This window comes from Anabas testudineus, chromosome 23 (assembly GCF_900324465.2).
Source record: "Anabas testudineus chromosome 23, fAnaTes1.2, whole genome shotgun sequence".
Lineage (NCBI taxonomy): Eukaryota > Metazoa > Chordata > Actinopteri > Anabantiformes > Anabantidae > Anabas > Anabas testudineus.
The window spans coordinates 2,269,942-2,293,335 of NC_046631.1; the positions used below are offsets into that span (position 1 = coordinate 2,269,942).

Below are 23,394 nucleotides of genomic sequence, written 5' to 3' on the forward strand. Positions count from 1 at the left end.
AACTGTACTATTATAAATCTGAAGTGCATGTAGAGTGTTTACTCTTGACTTATATAGTTATAAAGTCAGAGGAACAGAGCCAGGGGAAGTCATTCACTGTAACCTGATTTCCTGTACCGTCAAATCTTCCTCCATTCACCATACCAACATATTTAACCATGATGACGTACGGCTATCTACTGAAACGGTTATAAACAGCACATCCTGTTCCTCTTGAATGTGTAATTTCCTTTGACAGTTAAAACTGATGCATTTCACAAACAGCTGCTTCTGCGTCTTGGCATCCGAAGCATGAGGGGCACGGTGCTGATGTTACTGGGGGCCTGGATTCTTCTGAACTCCGCGGCAAGTTCAGTTAAACTACCAGAAATCACTGATCGGACGTTCATCGACGAATGTGTGAGGGAACACAACAAGGCACGCTCGTCTGTTATTCCACCTGCAAGTGACATGCTCTACATGGTAGGTTAAACTGGCACTTAGTATGCACTGATAAAGTAATGTTTCTGCCATGCTTTACATTTTCTGTATGCCTATCTAGACGTGGGATGAGGCCCTTGCCATTACTGCAAGAGCGTGGGCAAAGAACTGCGAGTTTAAACACAACATCCACCTCTTTGAAGTCCACCGCATGCACCCCAAATTCTCCTCTGTAGGAGAAAACATATGGACGGGCTACCCTCCATCATCATTTAGTGTGGTCAAAGCTATGGACAGTTGGATAAGTGAAAAAAAAGATTACACCTACCAAAGCGACACTTGTAGAGGTGTCTGTGGCCACTATACACAGGTGTGTGCACATTTACTGTTAATAATTCTCAGCTTCAGTTTCGTGTTCGATACGTGTTCTGCACTGCACAACTGAAAACTTCTGTTGTTTCCAGGTTGTGAGGTCAAGCAGTTACAAAGTTGGCTGTGCCGTCCAGCTGTGCCCAAGTGTTGCTCATTTTTACGATGGGGAGGGGGCCCTTTTTGTATGCAACTACGCTCCGTGAGTGGCACACATCCACAAATAACACAACTTTTGAGTTAATGACCTTCAAATATTTTGTATCATAGTCAACAAGAGCTGCCACACCTTTGATTTTTAAGATTTCAAGTTTGCTTTTTGAAAATGTTCTTCATCCAACGCTATTTGATAACAAGGGTTTGAGGCTGGGGTGGGGTAAGGGTTATGCAAGGTTCAGTCTTCATGTTATCCAAGAGTGCTTTCACACCTACAAACTCGAACCACACTCAAGTTTCTTGAGTTTTGCTTTCGATCTTGGTGCAGTGAATTATATGTAGAACTTCCTTCATTTGTTGGCCCAAAACATGCTGCAGGATGAATTGTAGAGTCGTGACATAGTGCAATGTGCAATAAATGTAACAAACAAGCATCTGAAAGATGACCAACCTGTTTTATACATCCCCTGCATAATTGTCCCTCCCATCTAACAGGAACATGCAGTAGTTTACAACACAGTGCCTTCTTCCTGTATTTAATTTTGTTCCTATTGCAGATGCAAACTGCTACTAGTTTGCAAGTTTATCAAGTGATTGGACCAGAGCAAACAAGCTAAGGTGTAAAAATGGCCTAATAGAAAAGGAGGTGGCACACTTTTCATGTGCTCTGTTGATAAGGACGACCTCAGAATGAACAAACACGATATGGGAAAGTGACGTTAACTTGGACAATGGTTCCCTTGTGCAGGGTAGACTGGTCAACAAAGCATCCATATCAATCACTAGGGGCACCCTGCTCTGGGTGCGAAGGCACCTGCGAAGAGAAACTCTGTCGTGAGTATTCAGATCCTTTTTTATGATAACTTAGAAAATGTGGGCAATTTTGGCCACATTGTGCGACCTCTGCTAATCTCCCAGCTCACCCGTTTCAAGTGCAGCATATTACCGGAAGCAAACAAGAGCTTTGCTTTGTTGTATGCATAGCTACTGACTCTAGCTTTTGCCAAGTCACTTTACAAAAATGTAAAATTACATGTGAAATATGTATCCCTAAATAACTTGACAAGAACGAGACAAAACAAGAACAGATCAACTTCTGTGCTGGAGGTTGTATTTCAACATTTTGCCTCATGCTGTAATATCTCTGCAGGTAGCCAAGAACGAGACGCAGAGAAAAGTAAGTGTAACACTAACATTTAAAAGTGTCCCTTTAAAAAAAACTGTTTAATGTTAAAAAACACTTGCTCGAACTTGTTTTCATTGCAGGCTACAACTGGACCCCAGACTGGGACCCTGCCCTGCCAGGCAATGAAAAGTCTCGTCCAAGCTACGTGGCTATTCTCGTTTTCCGGCCTCTCGCCCTATTATTCACCTTTCTCACAGCATATGCTGTCCACTACAAGTACCCAAACACATTCTGCTATGACTAGAGCTATTGCATTGAACTTAACATGTACATATGCTGCCAGTTTTGTCAATAGCTCTTAGGTTTCAACTAAGATGTACATAAACTGCAAAAATTGGATTGTATGAAAAGATTCATAATTATATATATTATGACTACATTTCTCTTGGTTTAATCACTTTGTGTAATGTGAAACATGCCACTTGTAGTGATGTGCCCACAGAGAATTACCCAAGCACGTCTATGAAAATGATTTGTACCTCTTGTTTTGGATTCATGTGAAACGCTTTCATTAGCATTATGTCCAGTAAACGGCAGTAATACCCACCGTACCCACCTGTCCAAGTGGGTGCAGCATGTAGCAACTGAAAGGCCAGAGCAATTTGTGGAGACCAAAACAAAGCATCAGGTTGACAGAATCGTGGTTGTAAATGAAAGCTGATGTCGGCTTCTTGCTCTTCAGATCCAAATAGAAAAGAACACAGAAATCTGCTTTAAACTAATTTCTTGAACACGCAGACTTGATGATGGGGAGAAATATATTTTGCAATATATAAACACTGAACATACAAAATCAATAAAAAATGCCTCTGATAGTTTATACTGGAATCACTGGTTCCAACCCAAGCTTGACTCCGTTTATATGACGTCCCATCGTGCTGTGTGCCTCCAGAGTCCTTACTCTGTCCAACAAATCCCACCTCATGTGGTGTGCATTACAGAAGTGGTGTGGCTGGTCTCCTAGCTTTTGTTTTTGGATTGGTTCTTTTTCTTCTTGTCTGTGGCGGTGCTGCTGGGAGGAGCGGGGTTCACTGGTGGAGCCCCAAGTTTCTTGGTTTTGGCTTTTTTCACTTTGTCCTTGATGGCTTCGATGTCCAGCTTGCTTTCTGCCGGAGCTGTGACAAAACAGGTCAAAATATCACAGCATGCACTTTCAGATGTCTTATTTTTAGATAAATGTGGCCCTCTATTTTTACCTTTAGTAGTCTTCTTCATTAAAGGCTTCTCTTTAGGAGGAATGAAAGCTTTGTTCCGCTCTTCTTGCTTCTTAGTCAGTGCCTCTGCTTGTTTGACCTGAGAAAAAGGAACAAGTTTTTGCTGTATTTCAGAGATTTATGAAGCCATAACTTTATTACTCAATGCTGAACCAGCTGCTTGTTCTTGATAAGGAACAGCCACTGCAGACTTGTGAGTGCTCACCTTAATTTCCTCCATCTTCTTCCTCTTTTTCACACTTTCACGCAGGAAGAATTCTCCTGTGGCCAACTCCTTATCAACCTACATAGAAGAATTCAAATGAGCAATAAAAATAAACGCTCAGCTATTAGTTGAGACTACATCCACTCTTATTTGACTGACACATATTCAGTATAGACAGTATTGGCTGTGTAGACTTCTCCTGACCTTGCTCTCTGGCTGTGGAGGAGGGAACGGCGTGTACTCCTTTTTCACACTCTTCTTCTTGGGCTCCTTGCGCTTGGATAGGTTCTTGTGGCGGAACTGGGGCAGGAATCGCTCCCAGTTCTGCATCCGCAGCTCAGGGTCTTTGGACAGCTCCCGTTTGATCATTAGCGTCTGACGATTTCAACCGTGGAAAGGGATTGTGGGGAATGGGTGGAACAGAAGCTGTGAAAATGTGGCTCTGTGGTGATGATTCACACTTCATGCCGCATCTGAACCAGACTTAGCATCGTTGTTTATTCCATTCATTTCTAACTAACCCACAATGCAATTTGAGTGTAAGATGACTTAAGCGCCATCACGTCAGGATTTTATCAGACTTTTGGTTTGACAACTTTTTGTTTAACATATGCTTTATCCCTCCACAACCTTCTGTAGGCACTATTACATATAGATATTTGTGTAGTTCCCACTATATTTATTCGGGTGTGTCTTATATACCAGGACCGGAGGTTGTGAAAGTAGGAGGATTTGTTCCTTAAATGCATCATTCTCTTTGCTGCAGTATTGAAGATAACAGGCTTCTTGTTTTTTGTGAAAGAAACAGGAAATGCAAACACTGCTTTTGACTCATCACTGAGTAAAGTTAAATAAAAAAAAAGATCAGCTGTTTTCTCTGAACATCTTCTTCTGAAACTTGTTCAAACACTGCACTAATGCACAAGCTGATGCCCCACAGTTAAGCAGTTAGGTCAGCAAAAGCAAAAAGAACTGACCTGTACATGTAAACTGGTTAGATGTGATACAAAAAAAAAAAAAAACTAGACCTTAAAACTACAAAACCTAATGCCCTCAGCTCCAGGTTGAGCCAGCCATGGCGTACAAACCCAGAGAGATTTGTCTCAGTCAGGAGATCAAGAACAAGGATGGAAAACATCTTCATTGGGCATGAATTCAGTCTGTCTTTTATTCTACCCTACGGCTACCTGCTGCTGCTGTGGGGTTGTGTCCCAGCAGAATGTCTGGTTTCTGTCAGCTGCAGTTTGAACGTACCTTGATGTTATAGATGGGGTGGACGTTCTTCATTGTGTCCATCACTACTTTGCGAACCTGAACAACACAGGAAGAGATAGTTTCCGTCACTGGCCTATTAAGAAAAGTCTCTCTCGCGCCGTTGATTTAATCTTCTGCTACCAACAGCACAGATACCATGTAATACACAGAGCTCCCAACCTCCTCTTTTAAAGCTAAATATATACACTCATATGTACAGAAGTTAAAACTGTCAAAAAGTGACAGAGTGCATTATATTGAGATGTGATTCTGATATTTTGACCCCCACTGCAGAATGACTCCACCACACACTATGACCTCAATACGTAAAATAGCAGGCAGCGGTTTGTTGATCTCGTTAGTTTAAGAGAAAGGGGGCATGAGATTGGCTGAAAGTGCACAGTGTGGTCATGACAAGTAACATGATGTAAAAGACACAAAATAAAAACAGACTGTTGATGAATTAAGCTGCATAAATCATTAGTATTCGAATATTATTATTATTATTATTAGTAGTAGTAGTAGTAGTAGTGTTACAATCATTTCACCTGCATTTTAATAATTTCTTCTTAATTATTTTACCTTTTATATTTGTTTTAATAAATGTTTACATTTTTTTAAATCATCCCTTCCATGCCCATCAGGGCTCATAAGTCCGATCTCACCTCTGTGTGAGCTCGTCACAGCCTAATTAAACCTGAGGGAAGTTTTTTTTGCACCTTATCTCAAGCAACAAACAACACACATAGCACGCACAGAACATTAGGTCCTGAATTTTTAGATGGGTGGTGTTAGCACCCATTCTGTATACAGCTCAATAGAGACAGTTGTTATTCATTTTTACTCCTGTAAACAAGCCTTGAACTTCTTACCTCCTTTAGGCCTTTAAAGGGCCCCAGTGCTGACACCGTGTTGCCCTGCACCATCACATAGCAGTTGGTCAACAACTCTAATGCCTGAGGAAAAAAGATGGGAGAGTAAAGTACAGCATTTAACTCCAGGCTTAAAGAAAACAAAAAAAAAACCCCCCAACAACAATCTGTTCACAGTGTTGCTACAATATATTGATCCAGTCATACAAACACTGAGACACTGCAGCGTATTAGGAGCGATGCTGCCACCTAGAGATATTTACAAATAAATGCACCATAATGAATGAAGGCAGACCAGTAAACATACCCAGTAAGCACATCACTTTGTTAATGATGTGGCTCAGTTTAATTTTTTCCTTCTTTTTTACAGTAAGGTTTTACAGATCCAAAAAGATGACTCAGAACGAATACAATAATAATTTGACTTGACCCACATACTGCCCTGTACTCATTTACTACAGAATATATCAGATACATTAATTGAGAATCTTTAGGATGTGCTGGTGAAGACTTTGCGCAGTGGTCCGACTCTCCCATCATCATTACAAGATCTTGGTGAAAAATTAATGTAACTCTGGACGAGGAATAAATGTTGAGCAGAAATTTATCGAGACAAATCAAAGCTGAAGGCGGTCCAATGAAATGGAGTGAGTGACTTTTGACGAGCAGTGTATTTTAAAATGTCTAATTATTGGTAATTCCTGTATAAATACCCAGAACGTGATTCATCATAAATAATGAAAATGTTCACCTCAGAATCAGTGTTAAAAGCTTCATTGGTTTTTCTGATGTTTGTTTTTGAGATATTTCTCAGTCTTGTGATTTTGTCACTCTGCTGAGTATCTCTGAAATAAGAGCTCCTATTCAACAGGTTTGAGATGAGCTGCATGGAAGCTGAACTGAGGTGTGGTGCTCACCTTTAGGGTGGAACCCTTGGGACCAATCAAACGCTGTCTCCTCTTTACAAAACGCTCTCTGTTCCTAACCAGGGTGCCAATTTTAATGATGTCACAAGCCATGTCATCCTGTAATATCCGCACAGCCTAAAAGACATGAATAAAAACAGGGTGAAAAAATCTGGGAAAAAAACAAATCTGAATTTGAATGCTTTCCTCATTAAGAGTTTATCAAAGTACTATCACATACATACTGTTTGGGCTGCAAAACAACAAAAATTAACTCCATCACACAGAGACAGTGTACGGTATGTGACCACAGTGATGGTTACCTGTTCAAATGGGACGCTCCTGGCCAGCAGCTTAATGAGATCTCTAGCTCTTACGATGGCATACGGGTCAAAGGTTTTCTTAGTGGTGGAAACTGTGATGCTGCCTTCTATCAGGTCCAGAGAAGCTTTTATGTGCTGAAAAAAACAGAACCCACATCACACATGACTAAAAGAAAATGGGTACCTAAATACCCAACCTACACTGCACAACTCTTTGACGTATTCCTGCCAGGCTCGGGTCACTTTACATTTAGTATGGGAATGAGGTCATGGCTAAAATACAAACGTACCATTAAAAGACTATAATAAATAGTATGTGTTAATAGTATTAACAAGTATAATGTGCCTAAAATAATGAAATAAATTCTGATCTTTTATGTCTTTTTTGAGAACAATAAAAACTTCATAGTGCTTCTAGAAAAAGTTTAAGTTTCCATACACTGCATTTATTTTTTTACCAACACATTTTGTAGTCATTTCAAAACTGACATACAAACGATAACCATGGTTTCTATAATCAGAGTAGGGTATTTGAAAACCTGCTTTCCCCAGCTAGATTTCTTGTAGCGTACACCGATTTCTCTGCCATGTGTACATATAAGCAGGTTTGTAGTGAGCTGCATGTGTATGACAAAAGTCTGCAGACAGTTGCATCACTGAACTTACTGCCTCTCCTAAAGCCTTCTCCACAAGTGGCCAGCACTCTTTGAGGTAGGCTTCTCTGTATTTGGGGAAGAGTGTGGCGAAGCTGCTCTCCTCCAGAAGACCACGGGGGTTGTCGTCTTTGGTGAAGACCGGCTCTTTCCATCCATCGGGAACAGTCAAGAGTTCAGACTCATCCACTGCATGACACAGACATCAGAACAACTGAAGATTGGACACCGTCTTCTTTATAGTAATGTCATATGAAAGAATAAAACACTGTGTTGGAAAACTACCACCCTGTCCAACTGCGTTTTGGTTTGGTTTGTGTGTACTTTGTACTACAGTCGTCAAACAAAGATTTACAACGAAAGAACAAATGAGCTCTTCAGAACAGCTGTGCGTGGAGCTCCGTAAGAATCTTTATTAATGTTGTTAATGAAAATATGCATCAATCTTCAGTTTATTTGATGCATTTGATAGTTTCTCAGTTCCAAACAGACGGAGTCGTTTTCTCACTTACAATTATAGGGGTTAGTTGAATAATTTCACTCTTCTCATTATTCGTGTACACCAGCAGCGTGCTTTCACCAATAATAACACATAAGCTAAACTATTCACATAAAACAAATTAGCTGTGGTTATTCACTGAGTAAAGTCGATTTTTTCCCATTCCAGACAAAAGTCCAACAAGTAAACAGAAACGATGTTTACAACGCAGCACAGCTCACTTGCTAACTCAATGCTAACTGAACTCATGTGTGCCTTGCTTCAGACATGTCACCACGCATATTAGCCGACTAAATTCAACTCTCCTTCATAGAGAATGAAACAGGTTATCAATTTACAGTCTCCACGTTGGCAGCACGCATAAACCTACCTTGGTTTTGATTCTTTTTCGATTTTTTCCCTGTTTGCGTTTCACTCACGCCGTCTCCAGTCTTGGAGGACGCCATAGTTATAAAGAAGCGGAAGTGACGTACAGACGCTCTTCTCCCATGTTTGATGCTCCACGGCAGGCAGCGCCACCCAGCGGCCACCGCGAGTTCACGACACAAACGTCCTGACAGAGGAGCTGCAGAGGAAACTACACATTTTAAATTTAAAATAAATTAAATGTTTTGCATGGACGTGACTGGACCTAGATGTTGGTCATTTTCACTATATATTTTAGAGCATTAAAGCTTTTATAACTTGTTATATTAATACAAATACAGTTAATCAGGTTGTATGAGAAAACATATTTCAAACTATCAGGGGAGCAGAATAACATAGGTAGCATTTAGGAAATGTTGCAAAATTACCAAACTAACTAGTTTGTTTCGTTAGCATTTCAAAACAGCACATCGATGCACAGTTGAGTCAGTTGACCACTGACCAGTGTGCTGCAGCAGTACATTAGATTGTTTCTATGATGAAAGTATCAAGAGCAGCGATGTTAACATCTAAGTACTATGATGTATATAGGTAATTTGTGTAATTATCTCAATCTGGAGACTTACTTTTTACTAAGCCCACATTTACATTTGTTTCCCCCCCCCCTTGATTCACATGTAATCATATTTTAATATACCAGCTATGAGATAAGCCTTTAAAGTTGGAGTGATTTATATAAGTGAATGTTAGGTGAATTGACTTCAGTACTGACAAGACACTCAGATAGTGTTCAGAGCACTTTATTGTTGCTGTAGTTGTTCGTAGTAAGTCATGATAGCTTTGGTCGCACTCACTGAGAGAACGGTAATTCCCAAAATTCCTATTGACCCGGTAACGATGAGGATCATTGTCACGTGCTCCGTCCCTGCAAAGAGATGAATGCCAATAATTTGACCACCTGTTGTCACAGTGCACATTCACACCTGGCAATGAACTATGTTAAGACTTGTGATAAAGTTAAAAAACTTCAAACCAAACAGCCCGAGAGATATTTCAGTTACAGTAAATCTGACCTCATGCTGGAATACTCAAACCACAAACTGGGTTTATCTGAACCACGTTGTGATTAATACTCATATAGTCCTATCAAGTAAAAACTGTAGATTAAACTCCGTCTGCTCAGTTGAGACCTAAACTTACAGGACGTCGGTCGGACTCCTGACTTCCCTCTCGCCTTGACCACCAGAGGTCCAGCAGACACAACTGCAGCTCGTTCCCTCTGGGTCACCGACCTCTTCGTGCGCTGGTCACTGGTGCAATTCTGCAGCAAAAATCAGTTGTTACTCATCAGACACAAGTCAAACAGGAAAAAGAAGGAGTAGGTCTTTGTCACTGCTGGATGCATCTTGGAGTGGTGTGGTTTACCTTTGTACAGTTCTCATCGTGTCCACATATGTTGGCCAGGCAGTGAAAGTAGAGAGGCAGCCCTTTGGGCATGGTGAACATCTGAATGGAAAATCTGCTGCTCTGTGTCCGGCCATTAGCAGAGAGCCAGTGGAACGTGTCGTCAACAGGACAGCTGAGGATAAGATCACGATCACCCAAGGACAATTTGTTTAAATATCATCACACATTGTAAAGCAACTTAGAAATCTCACTAGAGCAACCAGTGCTGACATTAATAAGGAACTGCAGCTAGCATTTAAACAGAAAATTCATCTTTAGACTGAGCTGATAAGTCATTCCAGCACATTTTAAAGATACCCATCCTGAAGAAAAATCCCCTGGACTGTATCCTGGGGGTTGGTGCTCTCAGTGGCCCAGCACGACTCCACCTGCAGCAGCATATCTGAAGGTAAAGAGTCATTGGTCTGCAGAGCCACCTGGAAGAACAGGGTGTCTTCAAGCCCCAGGTACACAGCATCAGTGTACTGATGTGTGTATGACTCGTCTCTGTACAGTGTCATGGTCAGAGCCAGCTGCAGCGATGAGCTCAACTCCACTATGGAAAGGGAGGTAAACCTGAACCAAATAGAGAGCTTAATTTAAAAAGAAAAAAAATATAGTAAATCTGAAATCATACTATTGAAAGTTTGATCCGACTTCCATTAAATGTTTTTATTCCCCAGCTCAGCTTATATCCACGCTCACCATTCCATATCTGCGCTGACTTGAGCTTTGCGAACATGAAGACGAGGGTACACACACTTCCAGACCACTTTCAGATCCCGCCGGCTGATGGTTTGCTCTTCGGTTAAAGTCACGGTCAGAGTGTTTTGGAACACGATGTGAGTTTTGTTAACCTGAAACACGAAGAGTCCCAGCGTTTTTTAGCCATGCTAATAAAGAGACTGCAAACATTCCTGCTAAGCAGTCACTCACCTGCCTCTCTGTTCCACATTCAGATGATTTTCGTGAGGTACGGAAGTAGTAAAAGATGTCCCTCTCATCCACAGGGCACTGCCCATCATTCAGCTTCACAGCAACCTTTCCGCCAATGTGAGAAGTCAGGTAGGGCTTTGCTATTCCACCGGTCATCTCTTTATCCAGACACTGGCTGAAAAGGCCTTTTTCTAATGGAGAAAATGCATTAGAGCAGTGAGAGGCCAAGAGTGTATAGGGGACACAGTCCTCAACAGAATACTGACATAACACACAGATAAAGCCTTACTAATTCATACCACTGCAGACTGGATGTGTAGCCCCAGGAGGCTTGATGATGGAGCCCACATCATAATAGCCATGTTGGCAGACACAAGTGTAGGAGCCCAGCGTGTTGATGCACAGAGAATTGAAGGGACACAAAGTTGGCTCAGAGGAATCACAGAGATCTGGACCTGACATTAAAAACAAAAAGCCAAAGAAAATACAATTCCATAAAAAAACAAGGCTAATCAATTGGAAAAGGTTTTTACTGACATGGACGTTCACTATGTGCAAGTACAGTTATTTATTAAATTCATCACCTACCTCCCCAGTGAATGACCCCGTTCTCTACTGTGATGTTGATCCAATTCAGGGCACGAATGTAATCCAGTTGCTCTTCAGCGGGCAGGGGGACATCCTCTTTTGTATTCAAAGCTTCAAAAGCCGTGAACAGGATCTCCGTTTTGTCTGGCTCTTTTGCTGGTACGATGGCGACCAGCTCCACACGGGCCGGCTGGTCAAAATCTTTCAACAGCTCCTGCAGCTGCACACAAAGATAAAAGGAGTTTGACCTGATGACAGCAGTAGATCGCCAAAGTTATTACACTTCATCCACAGGGGACCATGAATGTGTGCATACATCACCATCCATCCTAATGCTTTCTTACATATTTTAGATTTAATTCCTAAAAACACAAAACCTCTCGTTTCTATCTAGGTTTGTACAGGAGCGTCTGCAAGTAGGATGAACACCGGATGTGCAGTATGTGATCACTGTTGTAAACAACACTTTCTCTCTCACCTTCTCTTTGAACATTTTCTCCACTTTGGCTCTCGGTTCCGATGCATCATTCTGGAAATCGTCAGGCAGTGACCAGGGCAACACTAAGGTGAGACCTATGCTGGATGAATCTACCTGCAGCTCTACAGGAATCACACATTGGATTAGGTTTAATGACCAAAGATGATTAACAAACATTATGAAAATTTGCCAGACTAACGATGCCTCAAACTGACCTTGGCTCTGATCAGGCCCAGTGGCCCTTACAAGAGGCTGCAGGGATGAATTAGCGCCCTCAATACATAAAGAGGAATGCTCCGACTCCCATTGTCCGTAACAATTCTCCCACACGTCGAGGATGTACGTCTTTCCTTCCTCCAGCCCTGGGAGATGCAGCTCTGTGCCTGTCAAGCGGCTGCTCTGGATGGTGCTGCCGTTCTCTTGGGACAGTTCATAAGAAAAGACAACCGCTGACTGCTGAGTGGTGCCAGGTGCCCACATGGCAGTGGAGTTGTTGGAGTGAAACCTGAGCTCAGACACACCACGAGGTCCTGGACACAAATCAGGAAGAAATTACTGTATATACACACTGGACACACAGTAAACTAAAAGCCATATAAATTGAGCTCGTTTTCCAAAACCACTGGAACTGTACTTCACCATTCTGCCATGTTATCACTTTCTGCATTACCTGTGTGTGCCGTGACTGTCTTGGCACTCATGAGCACACTTTCTCCACAAAGCACCTCCACTTTAGCCTGGTACCGTTGACATGGCAGAAGTCCCCCAACAGTGTAGTTGGTGATGAGCGTGGTGCCATGCAGCACCTCGTCATGGTATACTCTGAACATGGAGATGGATGATGTGTTCTTTACCTCCCACCTCAGCGTGTAGTTGTCAGGGCCAAATGATATCTGATGCAAGGCCTGGATGTTGAAATGGACTAAGGAGCAGAGTATGGACTTGCTATCTTTAATCTAAAATGGCTTGAAATTGACAAACAGAGATAGTTGGATTAATCAGTTCATTATCCCATGCAGGATTTACCTGAGTTGCCATCATTCTGGACCATGTTGCTGTAGCGGTGTTCCAGCCCTTCCATGCAAATAGTCTGTAGGCCAAACTTAACCCTGCTGCAGGGCTGCAGGTCCGACAAGGTGAAAACGAAGCGGTCCTCCTTGTGCCACAAGGGCACCTGTACTATCATGTGGTCTGTAGTATTCAGGTAAAAGATAGTCAGGAGAAAGAGGGAGTACTTGAGGTTCTCTGGACAGTCCCAGGCCAACGATATGCTACTGCTGTTCCATGATGTCACCTCAAAGTCTTGGGGACTGTCTGGATCTGTTGAGGGAAAAAAACGAAACAGCTGCACAAAACCCAGAGGTCACTTTCATGACTCAACAATGCATCCAACCAGCAGTCCATACCAGTGAGAGCAGAGAGGCAGGTGAAGGAGCGAGTGCCTGCAATTTCCACACAGGCCATGTAGGCGCTGCAGGAGTCTAAAGCTGTGAAGAAGTAGTGTCTGTTAGGGGTGGTGCCCATGCGGAGAGCATTAAATGAGCCCAGTTCAGGGTGGTACAGGGTCACAGTGTGACTGTCGTTGACAGCTGGACGGTGCTCCACCCAAGAGACCAGCAACATGGAGGTACTCCTAGAACTGAGCTTGACAGGAAGACGCGTAGTGTGTCCTAGGATGAACAAAAAAAAAATTCACTGATGAACATTATTTGCAGTATAAACCAGAATTGAACATCAAAATCTGCCTCAGTGTCTACCTGGCTTTACCAAAAACAGAGGATGCAAGTGCTGTTTATGTCTTAATGTGTTAAAGAACATACTAAATACATAAAATAAGATAATCTCACCTGTGGCAAGTAAGAGGTTTTCATCCTGGTAGAAAAATATTGTGCCGTTTTCACATGCAAACACCTCGGTGGGATTCATCATGTCCAGGTAGTCCTGAAGAAAGAACACGGATGGATCAAACATCAGACATGGCTTTCCATCAATACGGTAGAAAATTAGAGTTTCATACGTTATGGTAGAAGAACCTTAGTGACATTTGTTGGATGCTCCGAAGGTTTCTGCCGCCCTCTGACTTTGATGGACTTTGTACCTTTGCAGTCAAATTAACACAAATGTCCCTTTACATTTAAAAACTCTTGACTGTATAAATGTAAGCTGAAGGTAAAAAAATCAGGATGCTTACTTGGAGTGATCTTTATGGCCCATGTGTGAACAGAGCCTCGATATTGGAGAGTTAACTTGTGTTCTACAGCTGGATACACCGTCAGGGACATCACTTTACCCACCTTACTGATAGATTCCAAAGCTATGTTATCGAGCCATATGTTTCCATCTGTCCTAAAGAGAAAGAAAATAATCCCCTTGAATGACATGTTCAACAAGCTTCATTGATACTAGTGGTGAATTTGGGAAATGGGAAATGTGGCATAGTCTGGTGCCTTCTCCAGGTTCACTGAAGTGTTACAAAAATCTAAGCTTAATATTTTCACATATCTACAGAAGAAAACAGCTAAAATTGTTATTATGGGGCTGCAGCTGACCGCCCCCTCGTCCCCCTATAGATGCGCCCCCTGGTTTGTTTTGCGTCCAGGATCGTTTCCAAAGCGCGTTTACCTCTCCAAAGCACCGGCCTCGCTCATCCAACATATAGAGAAGGAAATGTGGTGGCACCGTCCTGAAAAGGGAGACGACAGGAGTCTCTGGTAATGTGACACACTCCGGATTATGAGACACACTCCGGATTATGAGACCTCAGTGACGCGCAACTCACCAAACGAGATGGAGAGACGCACCAGCACCAAAAGGAAGAATGGAAAGGAGTTCCTGGAAATGTTAAAAAAAGATCATTAACCCGGTCCCGTGACTTAAGTTACTGATCAAAACGAATGTTCTTACATTATCTTTGCAAGTCCAGCGATGAAACGCATGTTGTGTCTTCTTAAAGTCCGACTTCAGCCGGAAGCGGCTCATTCCTAATAAGCGACAGGTGCGCGGCCCTTGCGTCATCACTGAGTAACTGAGTATATTTACCTTTTTTGAAGAAAATGTATTTATTTGTAATTGACAAGTTCTCCATCATTTTCACATTTCACTGTTTGCTGAATAAATCTGGTCTGGACCTTTGCATTCATGTTGGTGTGAGTGTCTTTATCCTTAAAGGTTGGGCATCACTACTGTATGTGTGGAAGTGAATGGGACACTTTACACTCCACTGTTTGTAACTCTTTGACATTAAAAACACCAGTAGCTGATAAAACTGAATGATAAAAAATGAAGATGTAATAACAGCTCTCATTCCACCACTAAGCCTGCAACGTGACTTATCCCCTACTTACTTTGTGTGTGTGTGACTGTGATTACATTAAGCAAAGGAAAGACGGTTTGTCTTCTATTAGTGGTCCTGCATCACAGAGGCAAAGTCCGGCTGTTCAGGGTCTACCGGACAGCAGTAAGCTGACAGAGCAGCTTTTGTCTGATACATTTTACCAAGCGAGCAGCCAAATTGAAGTCACACACAGCCCGTGGAGAGTTTCAGTTGAGGGGGCTGCAGCTTTTCTACTTCAGCTGGGACACATTTCAAGACATATAGAGATCTGAGGAGCAGAATCTGGGAAAGTACCGGAGAATTCCAACAATATGGAGAGCTGGCACTGTTTGCTGCTGCTGTGCACTCTAAGTTTAGTGCCGGCCTCTGGAGAGGAGACGAGAAATTATGATGACAGCGACCTTGTCAGCTTTTTGAGAAGTGTCTACCCCGGGGTGCTGGTGAGAGACGAGCCATTCATCACGAACCGAGACTTTGAGATGAACTCCCTCAAGGAGCTGGGGCGCCCGGTGGTTCTCTCAATCAAAGAGCAGAGCAAGGACAAACCAGTCAGTCTGGATACGAATGGGTCTCGTGGACCTGTGGTGTTTACCAAAGATGGGCAGATCAAGGGGGCTACACTGGATAAGGCCCATGTATTCTATGGGGTACCATATGCAGACCCACCTGTTGGCTCATATCGCTGGAAGCCCCCCAGGCCTGTGAGTCCGTGGCCAGGGGTTTACGATGCCTCCTTCCCCAGGGCGGCATGCATGCAGGCCTGCAGAGGACCAATCGCTGAGGAGTGTCCTCGGAATGTAAGGAACAAACTTATTTATCATTGTTGTGATGTTTCACTTGAAGATGTTAGAGATGGGTGCATTGGTATTCTAGTACAGACTGACATGCAGTAAATGCAAACCTCCTTTACTTCTTACTAGAATATTGATTTTCATGAGCAGAAACTGACTCATAGACGCATATCTGTATGTCCAATGTACCAAAAAGGTCAGTGAGGACTGTCTCTACCTCAACATTTTTGTCCCTGTGGATGTGGACTTCAGCTCCCCTCTACGGAGCCCACTGCCCGTCATGGTGTGGATCCACGGTGGGGATTTTATCGCAGGATCTGCCTCCAAGCCACTGTATGACGGACGCTTCATCAGTAACTTCACCCACACTGTCGTTGTAAGCATAGAATATCGACTGGGTAAGAAAGCTTAACTTGTATTTGTGTCATAGCATGTATATTAATACAGTGTGGGCCTTTCTGTACATTGTAATATAAGTGCTGAGATAAATTAAGGACATTGTCTCGATGAAGGCGATAAGCAGGCATCTTGTGGAAGAGATTTATCTCTCAAGAGGCTGGATAATGTGTGCATGTCATTTCTGTAATAGCCAAGCCTGTTGGTAATTACTTTGCTTTCCTGCAAGACTCAAAACAGGAGGCCTGATATATGAAGGGTAATTTGGAGGAAATGAATGTCCTGCTGGAGTTAATTACATGTTTCTGATCATGTGAACTGATGTGTGATTGAAGGTGCATTTGGGTTCCTTGTGTCGGGCAAGGACCCTCATACGTCAGCCGCTGGAAATTACGGCATCCTGGACCAGCAGGCCGCTCTGCTTTGGGTTCAGAGGAACATTGCTATGTTCGGAGGTGATCCTAGCAAGGCAAGTGGACAGGCAGACACACACTCACAAAGACACACACACAGTAAAATTTTAACAAAGAAATGAGCAACGGTCACTCTAACAGGACTTCAGAAGTCTGAACAGATGGGAAAATCTGCCAGCAAGCATGAACATCTCAGTAAGACTCTATCAATCAGGCTTTTATGGGAGAGTAGTCAGTTGGACGCCACAGCTTGTTTAGAACACACCACGCAGCGTGTAAAGGTCTCTGAGAGTACAAGGAACATGTTTGTCACCAAATCTTTAGGCAGAACTCCAAGCACTGTCTGGCCGTTCCTCGCTAAGAAAATCAGCTCCACGACGACCCAGAACATTCTATTCAATGCCAAAAATGCAGTGTCTCTTTTAATGCCTGTCCTCTGCGTTGTGGCCATCAGGTGACAATATTTGGCGAGAGTGCAGGCGCTCAGTCGGTGAGCCTTCACCTGATGATCCAGAGCAGCAAGCCTCTGTTTAAACAAGCCGTCCTGCAGAGTCTGCCCTTCTCCATCCCTCTGAAGACCAGGTGAGCAACTGTCAGCTGAGGGCTCTATCTTTTCCTGACCCTAAACAATTCAAAGACAGCTTTGTTTTCACTGCCAACTCTTTCCCAGACACGATGCCCTGAAGCTGGGGAAAGACTTTGCTAAACAGACCAACTGCTCCGCGAGCGACATCGTCTGCCTGCTGTCTCTCACTCCGCAGGCCGTCCTGGCCGCCCAGATGAAAACAAGTAGGACGCCGCAAACTCCAGCCTACACTCACCAAATTTAGAGCAACTCTCAGGGCTGCCCACACAGTTACATAAGAAGGCAGGGAACTGTATGTTTATCTGTAAAAGATGACAACATCACAAAAACAGAGGAGCGGTGAGCCCCTAAAGGAGCAATTAGATGGATTTTACTGCCTCGGAGCACAAAATAAATGTAATATATGTGCAGGGTTGACAGGGTTATTGATCAGTATCACTGACTCAGTGATTCTGTGATCATCCGCTGTTTTTTACCTGTCTGAACTCAGTCTCAGGTCCAAACATCAGAGACTAGTGACCAGACATTTCAGCGCTTCTGGCTTTAAAAAAGGCCTCATCCTAATATTAAAGCATGCATTTGCTATCTAACTGATCTGTGTTCAATCTCAGGTTCCAGGATTGTGAACCCATTCCGATTTCTGGAGGCTTTTGAGACGTGGGGTCCGTATATTGACGGGGAGTTAATAAAAGAGCAGGCTCTAACTGCCTTCCAGAAAGGCCGCTGGCAGAAAGACAAACCAGTGCTGCTGGGTAAGACACACTAAGAGAAGACAGACAGTGTATTTGAAGCAGTAGCTATTCTTTACTTATGTTCTATTTCTATTTCTATCTACTCCCGTGTACAGTGCTGTGAAATAAATATTCAGCCAACTCTCTGGTTTCTTCCCTTTTTGTTTGTACAGTGCAGCAACTCTCTACAGGCAACATGGACGTCCCTTTTGTTTGTTTGACTGAGGCTCTGTTTGTCTGTCCTGCAGGTACAACCTCAGAAGAGGGGGTGATCTTCGTGTATGCCATCTTCAATAAACCCGTCTCGGCTGTGGAGTCTACCGTGTACATCACAGCCATCTTTAAGCAACACGCTCTGCAGGTCCTGCACAAGTACCTGCCCCTGTACAGGGATGCCGACCGCAGGGATATGCTTGCCCAGGTAAGAGCAGTGATCTCACAGTCCCACCTCACTGGCATTGAAGGTCACTGGCCCCTGCTGCTGTGGCTACTGCCCAAGCAGGACCAGGCCCAACAAAACCTGCACTAATCCTGAGTGGAAACTTGATTTAAATTGTCTCCACACCACTAATTGTCTTAATTGTCTTAGTGCTCAGAGACACACACCAGGACTGGGCAAATGGATGAGAGAAAACTCGCCTCTCAGGATTTTCAACACAAAAGACAGGAAGATATAAGGAAATCAGGAGCTTGAAACTCTTAGACATCTTTAGTATTCAGTCACAGTTCACAGTGCAAGATGGAGACGGTGAAGTCTCTTTATAAAGGGCAGTTCTCCAGAGGACCGGCGGGGACAGGGCGTGGTGACAAATGTCACAGCACTGGATTGTCGAATCTTAGTCTTGCTGAGAAACAGACAGCATTTCCTGCAGAGTTTTAAAACTGTTTCATAATACTGTGGAAACACTGTGGCGGTGGCGTTCAAGTGCTATTTCATTCCATGTTTATTCAGATCACGACCACAACATCCTCTTACATTTGCTGCACGCCCATCTTCAGACGCTAATTAGCAAAATTCACTCAAGGAGACTGCATTTCCACTGACAAGCTTTAATTTAAGCGTAGACACCGTATCTGAAGTCCAGTTCATGGAAGACGATTTTAGTGAAGCGAGTTGCTTTTCATCACACTGAGGCAAATTGCATATAATTTCCTTCCACTTTATGTGGCTTTGTCTCCTCATTATTAGCTATCTGGTGGCTGTCAGGAAACTGTCAGCTAGTTTCCAGCTGGCTTACATTTTGCAAGTGTCTCTCCAGAATGAATGTGCTGTCTGTGTTCAAAAATAATGAAGTAGGTAGTGGAAATATTTTGTTTTGTTTTGTTTTTGGGTTTTTTTTGTTTGGTTTTTTTGCAACCTGCAAAAGAAGTGATTTTTCTCATGCTCCCAGCAAAGTGAGCACACAGCCTGCCCCACACACACACACCTAAACACAAGCATGCATCAATAACAGTGGCTACTCGAGGTGGGCGTCCATGCATGGATCAATGTCCCACCCAGCGCTTAACAGCAACATCCAACAAGCCTGATAGGGGAATTGAAAACAACTGTTTCCCTTTGCTGCAGCGATTCGTTAGAGGATACCGTCTACACACAGTATATGTGGCCATGCACTCAGTTTGTCACCTTGTAGAAAAGTCCAGAGCATCATTGTTCAGCACCTTACACATGTCAGTGCTGCTCCTTTCCACTATCACATCCTACTATTTGCCTACAGAGGGAGCTACAGTTTCAGTTTCAGTCTCTATACCTAACTCAAAGATATATAAGTGTTTTATTTTTTGTTGTTGTAATATTTTTTTTTTAACCATCATTTGTATGGGTGAAGCATGTGGACCACCTAGAGTCAGGGAGTTCGTCCATTTGAGATGCTGCATGGCAGCTCGTACTAAGAAGTGGCCGTTCTCTCATGAACATCTACAGCGACAGGAGATATCAGCAGAGGAATTGCAGATAAAGGCTGGCAGAGTGACTTGAACAAATTCTAATGTTGGTCCTCATCTGCCTTGGATGTGTACAAATGCAAGCGTTTGCCAAGACTTTACCAATAACAATGACTTTTCAGGTCATCATATGTCAAATGGGCGGTGATGTTCAGCTTGTTTTGACGTTCTTCCCCCATGAGGCCAAAAAGGATTAATGCAGCTTTAAGAACCTCAAGTAATCTGATCACTGAAGAATTGTTGCATAAAATTACTAATTATGTATCCCCACATCATATCATGTGGGATAGACTGGAGACCTGTCCAGACTGTACCCCACATTTTGCTCATTGAGAGCTGGCATCAGATTCTGTATCCCTGCAAACCCTAACATGATAAACCATTTAAGTAATTTGGTTGGATGGGCATCATATCATGGCTACACAGCAGTTTCAGTTTGTGCAAATAAAAAAAAAAAAAACTGACAGTTAAACCATTTTCTAGCAGATAATTTCTTGCACACTCTTGATTTTACCACAGTGAAGATAAAGAAGACGCACAAGAAAGTGGGCAGACGTGGAGAAAAATATAGTGGAGGGGCAAACTCAAGAGGAGAAAACTGGTTAGATGTAGAGATGAATAAGTGAACAGCGGGGATGTGTGGATAAAGGAGAGAGCACAGGAAAAGTATATCTCCACGGCATCATACTTGAATACATAGCAGACGTTACATAACTTTATTTCTACCTGTACGTCTACAGTACCCACATGCGTGTGTGTGAGCTTGTCTTTGGACACAGTGTGTTCTCCTTAGAGATTAATACATTTGTGCTTATTTGAAACAAGCGTGTGTGTGTGTGTGAAGATAAGAAAAATTGCACGTCTGTTTGTGTGTGTGTGTGTGTGTGTGTGTGAGAGAGAGAGAGGAGAGAGCATTCCACAGTCAGCCTGTTTGTTTTCAGGTGTCAGATGTGCGACTGTGTGGGTGCAGGTTGTGTGCTGCTGAAAAAGACACGTCGGTTTCCAGGTAACAGGCAAAATAAAATAAGACGGCTTGCCTCCGTTTGCTTTTGCTTCTTTTTAGCTGAGAGGGAACAATAGTTTTTCTGCTGCTCTGCCCTCAGGCCACCTCTGTGTAGATGTTGCGCTAATTAGTTTTACTCGTTTTCTTTTCTGCAGAAACACAGCTGAAAGGTACGCTGTAAAGCACACACCTTCAACAGAGCCGGGCCATTCTTCAACATGCAAAGCAGATTGTCTGTAGTTCATGTTCGAGGTCGGACTCGGACTTGGTAACTAGCAAATGTAGAACTGTTCTCCACCAGCCAAACTGGTTCAGTTCTTTTCATTTGTCAGTGACTATAAGCTAGTAAATGGGTAGTGATTATATAAAACTTCTTTATACTTATAGAATTAGGGATGGAAAAGGCATTTATAAAGAATAAAGGAGCGAAAGAAATGACATCTAAAGTCCATAATGACAGTCACACAAAAGCACTAAAATACTTACATGAGTCAGTGTGGTCAGGACTGGGAGCTTTTGTGTGCTTTTTCCTCCAAGAAGGGAAAAATAAAAAAGAACGTCTGATGTTAGAGCTGAACAAGAGATGTTTCTGGAAGGAAAAGAACATCTTGCATAAAGCCGTGATTACTGTTTCTTTGGTGTGAGTCACATCCGTCACACAGGTAACAAAACAACACAGGGATATGAATCCTAAATTAGCCTCTTGTCTGTGTGTGTTAAAACCCAACATCAGTACGCTGACATACTGTGCTGACAATGTTAACACGCTGGTGATCAGCAGGTGCAGTATAGTGTCTGTTATGTTCATCTATATTGTTGGCATTCTGAAATTTAGCACTAAACACTTCAACTTCACTAAAGCAGTCAACCAGTCAAGATCCCCCAAAGGTGGTCCTGAGATAGTGTATTCAAAAGAATGGAATGGGCATAATCTAATCAGTTCATCCTTAAGTCCAATCCCTATTTGCAAGAGATTCCCTCATCACATCATCATCATCATATCAAAATAGCATGGATAAGCTGAAAACATGCCTGCAGGCACAGTTGTCGCTCTCACACTGGCATAAAAACCAGCTCACTCAAGTTAGTGGGATTTGTCCCCAGGGGACCACATATGTTTTCATGGTAATTCATCAAATACTGTCAAATAACAACCTCATGGTGGTGCCAGAGGAAAAGTCAGGAGATCACCAAACTCGTCACCCTGTGGGAACCAGAAATGTCTCTAAAACTAATGTCAGTTCATTCAGTACTTGTTGATTTATCATTCTGGAAACTGGCGGACTCTTGACCGACTCACATTTATCTTGTCTGTCGTTTTTTTCCCTTTTCACTTCTCAGATCATCACAGATTACGTCTTCCTGTGTCCAGCCAGGTTGTCTGCACGGAGTAACACAGCCACCGGCAGTAAGATGTGGATGTATGTGTTCGACCACGTGGTGTCAGACTACCGTGTCTGGTCAGGTTTGACATTCTGCTACCACCACGCCTGCCATGGCGCAGAGCTGCCCTTCCTCTTTGACTCTGGGTCTGTGGCCAACTTCACCCTGTCGCATCCAGAGAAGCTGCTGTCCAATCGAATGCTGTGCTACTGGGGCACGTTTGCCCACTCTAGTGACCCTTCCTCACGAGCCCAACAAACGACTTTCTGCCGAGAGCAGCGTCTGCCCCTTTGGCCACGCTACTCCGACACCAGTGGTTGGCTGGTCATGAACATAACTGTAGGTTCACATGCAGAAGTGGGAACTAGGAACCATATATGTGATTTCTGGGATCACCTGGGCATCTACTAGTGAGGGGACAATTCATTTACAAAATCTTGCAGGGTGAAGTTGTTTGGTTTATCACAAGATGTAGTGTTGTGTGTTCTTTCCAAATACTTAAATATAGTTTCATCAGTCCACAAAACATTTCTCCAATACTGCTGTGGAGTGTTAATGTGCTCTTTGCAAACTTTAGGTGTGCAGCAATGTCCTTTTTAGTAAGCAGCAGCTTTCTTTGTGGTGTCCTGCCATAGACACCCTGCTTGTTCAATGTTTTATGTACTGTAGATTTATGAACACATATGTTAGCCAGTTCCCATGATGCCTTCAAATCTTTTGCTGTCACAGGGTTGTTTCTTTACCTCATTGATGATGGTTTGTTGTGCTCTTGGGGTCATTTCAAATGGCCACCCACTGTGTCTCCATTTGTAGACTGTTTAACTAACTGTAGACTGGTGAATTTCTAAAGTCTTTGACATAACTTTATAACTCTTTTCAGCTTTTTGTAAATCAACAATTGTTGATTGTCTTATCTGAAAGCTCCTTTAGGTGAGGCATGACT

General features: G+C 43.0%; 4 protein-coding genes across 5 annotated transcripts; 2 read left to right on the forward strand and 2 right to left on the reverse strand.

The window, feature by feature from the left end:
• Positions 1–202: 202 nt before the first annotated feature.
• Positions 203–2,408, forward strand: glipr1a (GLI pathogenesis-related 1a). The gene is made up of 6 exons (XM_026364481.2): positions 203–462; positions 542–790; positions 885–991; positions 1,694–1,779; positions 2,096–2,122; positions 2,212–2,408. Exons 1-6 carry the CDS (start codon positions 292–294, stop codon positions 2,373–2,375), a joined length of 804 nt encoding a protein of 267 aa, XP_026220266.1. The 5' UTR covers positions 203–291; the 3' UTR covers positions 2,376–2,408.
• A 649-nt stretch (positions 2,409–3,057) lies between these two features.
• Positions 3,058–8,527, reverse strand: krr1 (KRR1 small subunit processome component homolog). Of its 2 annotated transcripts, XM_026364480.1 has the most exons (10): positions 8,427–8,527; positions 7,571–7,746; positions 6,905–7,039; positions 6,594–6,719; positions 5,677–5,760; positions 4,805–4,861; positions 3,755–3,925; positions 3,551–3,628; positions 3,328–3,424; positions 3,058–3,246 (listed from the first exon to the last, which is right to left on the reverse strand). In XM_026364480.1, exons 1-10 carry the CDS (start codon positions 8,500–8,502, stop codon positions 3,092–3,094), a joined length of 1,155 nt encoding a protein of 384 aa, XP_026220265.1. In that variant the 5' UTR covers positions 8,503–8,527; the 3' UTR covers positions 3,058–3,091. The 2 variants fall into 2 exon arrangements, with proteins under 2 accessions (XP_026220265.1, XP_026220264.1); XM_026364479.1 differs by having other exon boundaries at positions 3,058–3,424.
• A 683-nt stretch (positions 8,528–9,210) lies between these two features.
• On the reverse strand, positions 9,211–14,813 carry LOC113163163 (uromodulin-like 1). The gene is made up of 19 exons (XM_026361532.1): positions 14,775–14,813; positions 14,650–14,702; positions 14,493–14,553; positions 14,062–14,216; positions 13,888–13,968; positions 13,718–13,811; positions 13,277–13,540; positions 12,897–13,190; positions 12,541–12,792; positions 12,086–12,400; positions 11,871–11,992; positions 11,393–11,612; positions 11,104–11,259; positions 10,805–10,995; positions 10,574–10,725; positions 10,187–10,444; positions 9,848–10,001; positions 9,623–9,743; positions 9,211–9,347 (listed from the first exon to the last, which is right to left on the reverse strand). The coding sequence occupies exons 5-19, from the start codon at positions 13,912–13,914 to the stop codon at positions 9,223–9,225; spliced, it is 2,745 nt and encodes a 914-aa protein (XP_026217317.1). The 5' UTR covers positions 13,915–13,968; positions 14,062–14,216; positions 14,493–14,553; positions 14,650–14,702; positions 14,775–14,813; the 3' UTR covers positions 9,211–9,222.
• Positions 14,814–15,409: 596 nt separating this feature from the next.
• On the forward strand, positions 15,410–22,904 carry LOC113164196 (cAMP-regulated D2 protein). Its single transcript, XM_026363368.1, has 8 exons — positions 15,410–16,001; positions 16,192–16,393; positions 16,727–16,860; positions 17,259–17,386; positions 17,475–17,593; positions 18,002–18,142; positions 18,370–18,542; positions 22,410–22,904. The coding sequence occupies exons 1-8, from the start codon at positions 15,516–15,518 to the stop codon at positions 22,860–22,862; spliced, it is 1,836 nt and encodes a 611-aa protein (XP_026219153.1). The 5' UTR covers positions 15,410–15,515; the 3' UTR covers positions 22,863–22,904.
• The last annotated feature ends 490 nt before the right edge of the window (positions 22,905–23,394 follow it).